General features: G+C 29.7%; 1 protein-coding gene across 2 annotated transcripts in view; it reads left to right on the top strand.

The window, feature by feature from the left end:
* The window catches only part of LOC106678625 (rho guanine nucleotide exchange factor 12), a gene marked incomplete at its 5' end in the record, with an annotated part of 168514 nt that extends 164229 nt beyond the window's left edge, over positions 1-4285 (top strand). For both annotated transcript variants that reach the window (XM_067050934.1, XM_014417247.3), the window contains 3 exon segments: positions 40-142; positions 234-292; positions 1387-4285. In XM_067050934.1, the coding sequence (XP_066907035.1) occupies positions 40-142; positions 234-292; positions 1387-1470 (246 nt within the window).
* Positions 4286-8359: the final 4074 nt, after the last annotated feature.

Here is an 8359-nt window from a genome sequence, read left to right as displayed (position 1 = left end):
TATATTAATTACTGTTTAAAATATTCATTTGGATTTTAGAATGTAATGAATGAGAGAGATGAAGAAAGGGAAAGATTAAGAAAAGAGCTTCAGAAATCTCGAGAACGGATTCATGCCATGCATGAGAGACATGAACATAATGGTAACTATCAATTTATTTTGATAAATACTAATTTATTAATACAACTATTATCATTAGATTCTATTTTTTTTTTTTTTTTTTTTTTTTTAAGGTTTCCTAGAGCAAGAAAGTTCCCAATCTGAAAATGTACAACCTCCTCTTTCTTCTGAGGTTAGATATTTATTTAATACAGTTTAAATACATAAAGTAAAGCTAGAAGATTTTTTTCAATGTTCTAAAAATAATATAGTGATTTTTGTTTAAGTGAAATCATAGGACTGATAAGCAAAAACTTCAAACTTTCGCTTCATACCTAAACCTTTTTTAGTATTATTGTTATAAATTTTGGCAAAAATTATTATAATTCCTAATTTCTAGTTGTTTCAATTTTTTGTGGTCCTGAAACTGCCCTTGTCCCTTGTAAAAGTGGTGATGACCGTCCCAAAAAAAAAATTGTCTGTTTCTTAGACATAGTTACATTCAATTTGTGTGACTTTGATGAAAGAGTATTTAAATTTATTGAGTGTAGTCATAGGAGGAAAAAAAAATTGTGAGCACCATGGGACTGCCAGAAAAAAAATTTTAAACTTTCAAGTTCGACCAAAATTTAGTTTGTTATTTATACAAAGTATAGTAAACCTATTATATTAACATCATAACTTGTGTCATAAATCTTTAATTTTTAGTTGAAGTCACTTGGATTGTTAACAGTGGCTGGGACTGCTCAAGCCCCCAGTGGAATTTATCAAAATTGTCCCAGGATGAACTTGTTATCAATTAATAGTTTACTACAATAACCCAATGGTTTGCCAAACTATTGCCGATCATCAGAGACGTCCCAAAGATTTTTTAATTCCAATTACTAAGTGATCCTGCATGCAGGAACAATTTTTTTTGTTGATATATTCAACCAACATGGCCTCTAATAATGAACATGACTAATAACGTATTAGCAATGAGATATAAAATTTAAAAATTATTTCAATAAAATATTAATTTTTTTATTCTTGTTTCAAAATATGACATTAAAACAAGTTTCCAAAGTTATCATGAGGTGAAAGGATTTCCTTCAAAATATAGTTGGCATGGGTTTCACATAACTCAAAAATAAGTCTGATGGGGTTATTGATAAATAAATAAATTTACTCTTGTCTAATTGTAAGACCAAGCAGTAAAAGTGGAAGACAAATAAAAAATATATACAACAATAATTAAACATAGGTTTAGTAGTTCAACGAATGATATTGTTTTAATTTTTGTTCTAGACCCTTCAAGATACTTCAACAGGTGAAAGAGAGAACTCTCCTGAGGAAGAAGGCGGCGACGAGAGCAGCCAGCCGTTACCCTAGCCAACAATTGAACCCCTCCTTCCATTTGAAGCCCGGAACAGAGTACCGTAGCATTTAATGTCTCCCTGTTATTTATGCTCTGCCCTCCAAACCCTTACCCTCTTGTAATATGTATATTTGCATTATTCTATGTTATTTATTTTAATATGATATTTTTATATTTTAAGCCCCTGGCTTTGTAGAACATTGTGTAGTTTGTTCCTCTGAACTCTACCGTAGGTGTAAGGGAACTCGGTTTTAGTTGTATTTCATATTGTTACCAAATTGAAATATGGCAAGGCATTCCAGACCACTTCATTTTGAGACTTCTATTGTATACATTGGATTTTCTTTCATGGTTAAGAAAAGTTAACGAGTCTAAAGATCAAAGGTATTGGATGCTGCCTAGCTATGGTTGTTGCTTTAACGGTGCTCCCCACCTTTGGGGCCTCAGATTAACCGGCCATTGTAAATTATTTGTGTATAGCTGGCGATGTTATCGCTTTTTCTTTATGTATAGTAATATAATTGAAGTTATTATTTGTTAATAGACATTTTTTTAAATAATTGTTCAAATCGGAAGATTACAAAATTATTTCATTAGGGAGTATCAGTAATCAAATTTGCCCGTTGTTGTCTGATAAGTTTATTTGTTGTTGCTGGTTTTTATTATTATTATTATTTTTTAATAAGTTTTATTTTGATTTAATTTATTTTAAAGCATATAATATTTTGTAATATGTATACATATTATGAACTCGAGTGCTACTTAAATTACAATAATTGGCATTTATTTATGTTAGTTTAGATAATATATTAAAAATAGCCAGTACAAAATGCAATGTATTAATATTTTGCATATTTATGAAGATATTTCAATTGTGTAATATAACTATCATGGTGCTGTTTTCTAGAATTGTTATTAATTACTAAATCTGATTAAACTCTTAATATTTTAATGAAATTATTAATTTTCCACAATTCGACCCAAGTTTATGTATCTATATATTTTTATTTTATTTTTTTAAAACTATTTTCAGAGAAGAATGAACTTGTTGAATATTATTAAATGTATTTTATTTTTCCAAGATTCTTATAATAAATTTTAAATTGAATTGTTTTATTTTATAAGATAAATTAACTTATGTTTGACACTTAGTGTTATCTATTGCAAATATTATTGTATATATTTAATAAAATGGCATTTTATATTATTTGATTTACTTCATTAAATTGAAGATGCTTTGATATCTGCTTCTTCCCTACCATATCCTATATAGTCAAACCACAACTTAAGACGTAAACTATCTACAGTTTTATAAACACTTGAAATTTCTAGCAAAGTAATGAATTATCATATATACATACTAAGAGACTTAGTGTTTTATTGCATGTCATATATTTATTATTAATACCTTTAAATTATGATATGCACAGCAAGGTTTTAGCATTCTATTACATTTTTTTGGAAATGTTAGTTATGAAATATTTAAATTTTCAATTTAAAAAGGTTCAATATAATATTTATAAGACATTTTTAATCAGAAGACAGCATCATGCTTCTTATCATTTCATGTTGTGTATTGTTCCTCTAAAATATTACAAGGCTCTAAAATATTGACTGTATAGAATGGACAATGATTCCTCTAAGTATGTCATAAGATGATTGTTTACAGATATTTCATTTTTAATATTTGCTAAGCTTTTGATCTATTGTATTTAATAATGATAGAAACAAGTTCGGCAAAAGGGAATTACGTTAATAATATTCCACAATTATGGAATCTTGTGTTAGATGTATTTATAGAAAAAAAATGTTATTTTAGATAATCATCTAACTTTATTGTTTTATTGTAACGCTTCTCACCTATTGGGATTGATTTTTTATTATTTTTTTTATTTTATATATGTATTATCTTCAGTGTCATCTACCGTACATTTAAAAATAAATAATTTTCTGTTGTTTTATAGTCTAAAACAGTTAACCGTAGTTAATATTTCTGATTCGGCTAAAAAAAATATTAAAAATGTCGAAGCTCGGCTAATATTGATTATTTAATGCTATAAATTATTAGAAATTAAATATTTTTATAAATGTTATTTTTTTTTTTTTTTTAGTCTAAAACAGTTAACCGTAGTTAATATTTCTGATTCGGCTAAAAAAAATATTAAAAATGTCGAAGCTCGGCTAATATTGATTATTTAATGCTATAAATTATTAGAAATTAAATATTTTTATAAATGTCATTTTTTTTTTTTTTTTTATGTTTATATGTTGCTAAATTTCTAGTTAATGAGCTGGCCTATAATTACTATTTTGTGATGTATTAGTGCATATAAAATTTCAGGATCATAACAGTAGCAATAGATAATATGTTTTGTATAACATATCTTTTTATTAAATAAGTAAAAATAGATAGTAATATCGAAAAAAAAAAAAATAAACTGAAATAAAAATTGTAACTAAAGACAATTTACATACTGTATTATATCATGAGTGTTTTATTTGAGATATTTAAAAAAGTTCAATTATGTGTTGGTAGATGGCAATATTAGCGAATAACATCAATGTTTTCATTAATTTTGATTTCTGTTCTTGGCTCACATAAGAGAGTATAATTGCTTGAAAATTATTGTTACTTTAATTTATCGTAATCAGAGGTTACTTTGATTTCTCTTATTTGTGCCTATATCTATTTGTTACATTCAAATTTATATGTTATATTTTCACTGGCTCCCTTATTTTCGATTTTTTTTAATGTCAACATTGTATATTTGTAAATATTGAAAGAAATATATATTTGTGGCATATTCTTACATGCTCATAACACTGTGATGGTATGTTTATATTAAAAATTATTCCCTATACACAAATGTTTTATATAATTTAAATTAAATTAAGCTATTTGTTTAGTTTTTCTATTTCAAAGGAGATAATAATACTTAATAAATTGGAACATGTATCACGTTATAGATATTTTGTCTGTGAAAAAAAAAACTGTCAAAAAATGATGGAACATTTCTTGCGCCAAGTTAGTTCAGCAAAATTACTATTCCCGTCTACAAAAGTATACTTTATATTAAATTAATTTTATATAAATGCAGCAGCAAACATCCTGCAAGTTTATTTAACTTAACATAATAGTATTTATAAAAGAAATTTTAATTACATGAACAGTGTATCTGCTCGAGCTGAAATATATGAAGTCAGACAATTTTGAAAATTCTGGGAGTTTTATGAAAAAAAAACTTTAAGTCAGGAAATTTCACAAACTAAGGGACACTAATACAAATATGCTGTCATGATACACAAGAAATTAAACATATGACACGCATCTAACGTTTTATGTTGTGTTGGTAGATTTTTCAATATAACATTAGTAGATATTTTTATAGAAGTTATTTCATATTAGCTATATCTACTGGGAGGCCAAAAATCAGCTTGATAGACATAATCCACAAAGATGAGAAAGAGCTGCATGCAGCAAACTGGAAAGCAGTAGCCCAAGACAGGCAGGCGTGGAGAAGGCTGGTTTTATAAGGTCTGTAAGGTCAACCAAAAAAAAGATATGTCAATTATTAGTCATATCAGGATATTTCAGTAACCTGGAATGTGAGGGAACTTCATCCTAAAAATAGGTTTTGATGCCACCTTGCGTCTACTGTGAATATCTCTTAACTCTTAGTAAAAGATTTATTGAAACCAAATTGAGGATTTTGTACTCAAACACTGGATAATTAACTACATGTTCAGAAATCATTTCTTGGAAAAATATGTAAGTTAAAAAATCATTTTCAACAAAAGAACTTAACTTTTGTAATCCCAAATTAATCTATAATGATTATTTTAAAGACAGTTTGTGTCATATATAATTTAATCACTATTTTATTGGTTGATTTCTGCTAAATATATGTATAAGAAAGTAATAATCATGAGAACTGACAAAACTCCATTGGACATTGAAACGAAGTGCTTACATGCCACCTTTGTATCTATATATATCTCTGGTGTTTAGCTTTGGTAGCCTTACTGATTTTTCACTACCCCAGTTTAAGAACTAACACAGCACATGATAATTTCGACCTCCAATATGCAGTTAGTTGTATCTGTATTCAAAAGATGCAGACCTATCTATTGACCTTACTTCTGATATCGGATATTACAGACAAGAAATAATTCTTAGGAACTAGAATCCAGTTAAACATAAGTTACACAACCAACATTTCTTAAAAACTATAAGTTGTATTATAAATAGTTCCATTTTCATTTTATGTTGCAATTCTGCATTATTTTCAGTTTCTTATCAAAGTACATCTCTTCCAAAGTATCCCACTGACAGATAAATTTGCTAGCTTTTTTCAAACTAGATTTATTTGTTACAATTTGAGATTCCAGTTCACTTGCTATGTTTTGATACAGTTCTTCAAAGAATGAATACTTTTCCAAAAATTGAAGAAAAAAAAAATTGATTTGGTCACTAAATTTGTTAAAATTACTTATCACATGAAAAAGTCATGAGTAATGAACTCGAAATATATCTATTCGGCTTAAATTGGAGCTGTAATGGAAACCTGTAGACCCAATGGTATACTTGAAATCAGCATAAGGGAGCATTTCTTTCCAGCGACTACAACTGCTGCTGAATTTATTTTTGTCATAATTTGAAATTGCCTCTTTCTGAAGATTGTGTCGATGAAATTAACAATAATACAGAGTTCATTTCGTTCTCAAATGGTGGACAATTGTATGAACTTTAAAAAAAAATACTTCTACAAGGTACAGTTTTGGTGTGCTATTTAGTAGCAACTGGAAAGAATTCGAAGATTTTGGTGTTTTGGGCTATTCTACTTCTTCAGGTAGGTGAGAAATTCTTACTATTTAGGTCCTCACAACATATTAAAACGCTCAGCCGTTTTATACAACTCTTCTCAAAACCGTGAGGACACCCTGCATCCTGAACCAAACAAAATGGGAACTTGGAAATTCAAGTCTGAACTCTCTTCAGATCTGAGGGTTTAATCTCCTCATGGATCCGGAGAACTTAGGTGTAGACAAGGGATCCTTAAGAAATACCAGTTGGTTTCTAAAATATATTTACCGATTTTGAACCCTCTTCAGTTAGGTGCACTGGATTATCCAACCTTAGTGCAATTGTTATCTGAGCATGCAATCACATTCCTCGTGCAACCTATGATTATCTTTATGGTGATTAATTTTCTTCAATGTCACTACCGAAGCGTAGAAACGTTGAAGCTATCAAGAAACACAACCCTATCTAACAACAAAGAATGTCACAAAATACTGTCTTAATTCCATTACGTCGAAGTTTGGGTTTTCAGGTGTTTAATCCTCGATGTAAGACCAAATCCTGTGGCCTGCATATTGACATAACGTTTCCTTGTTTGTTTTTTTCCGCTTATCGCCGGTTGTCCTGATTGTATATTTCATCATTCTTGATGGACGTCATAAAAAAAAGTCAGTTAGAGACATATTAAAGATACTACGGTAATCGAAATGCCGTTTACATAGCCCACAATTTGCTTATCAATCTGGAAAATTATGTGAAGCTGCTTTATATCAGCTAGTTTCTTGGATTGAGAAAAGCTTAACCTTTAAGGAAACAATGGTGGGTATCTTCATTGATATCTAAGTTATCTTTGAAATGAGAGTTACAAAGCTAGGAAAAGTGTGGGTAACATAGCTTCCAGATGGATTAAGGCGATGCTGGAAAAAAGACTGCTCAGATCAGAGTTAGAGCACACCTAAATGTCCTAGAAACTTGCAGGCAGCTGTCCACTAGGAGGTGTAATGTCTCCTTTCCTTGATTTCCTTGATTGACTTCGTTGATAGAATCGAATGCCACAGGTTTTAAACACAGGAATATGCAGACGCTGTAATAATAGGAGGAAAATGTTTCAGAGACTATATCGAGATTGCTTCATGCATCAGTGAATATCTTGAATGAATGATGGATCTCCAGATCTCTTAGAAGACACCCCTCGGTTGTTCAGGCTGACGTTCTAGCAATTAAGATCTGTAAAAAAACATAATAAGCAGTAATATAAGAGGAACTGAGGGCCAGGTTAATCACAGTTTTTACTGACAGTTACATGGCCATCTATACACTGAGAAGCTATGTATTTCTTTCTAAATTGGGGAAGAGTGTAAAATTAATTTTAACTCTCTCTTTTTAGCCAACAAAGTAGGGGGTCGAATGGTGCCTAAACATTCATGCATTAAGGGAAATGAGAAGGGCGGATGTCCTCACAAGGAGGAGATCTGAAAAGCCATTCTTTTACACCTGATCCCAATTGTGGTTGTTGATTTGATCACAGATTGTGACATGTCGTAAATCGACCAACCTACTCGCTATAATTGTCTGTTTGAAAAGTCAGATAAGTAAGGCAACCCATGGAGGGCGGGAGTGTGGTGTTTTTTAGGTATGCTATAAAACGTATAAAGGCGACTGCGCGTAGTAAGTCACAGAGACTATACTGGAAAAATATCATTAAAAAATGGTCTATCAACATTGTGAACTTAAAAATAAACAACAGACAAAGTGAAGAATAAATTAGAACAAATAATAAGAAAGTACTTACCTCTAATCAATTATTAGTAGTTGATAGAAATAGTTTTAATATTATTTCCTCCGGATTTCATCAAAATAACAGCTCCTTTTGTTAATCAAAATAATTATATTGTATTTTATTTTTATACAATTCTAATTCCTAATCTAGTTTCTAAATGTAACAAAACTGGTTAAGATTAGATATGAAAAAATAAAAATTCAGGATTTTGTTCATTGTTCGTTACCTGGGGCGGCCTTGGACTGCCATGAGCTGTCGTATTAAGGACATCAGTCCGAATGACAGTCATCATTCAAAAGCTAGACTGACGTGAATTACGAAT

Source organism: Halyomorpha halys, unplaced genomic scaffold, assembly GCF_000696795.3.
Source record: "Halyomorpha halys isolate HHAL.00 unplaced genomic scaffold, Hhal_1.1 Scaffold150.1, whole genome shotgun sequence".
Classification (NCBI taxonomy): Eukaryota; Metazoa; Arthropoda; class Insecta; order Hemiptera; family Pentatomidae; genus Halyomorpha; species Halyomorpha halys.
This window is presented reverse-complemented; position numbering and strand designations above follow the sequence as displayed.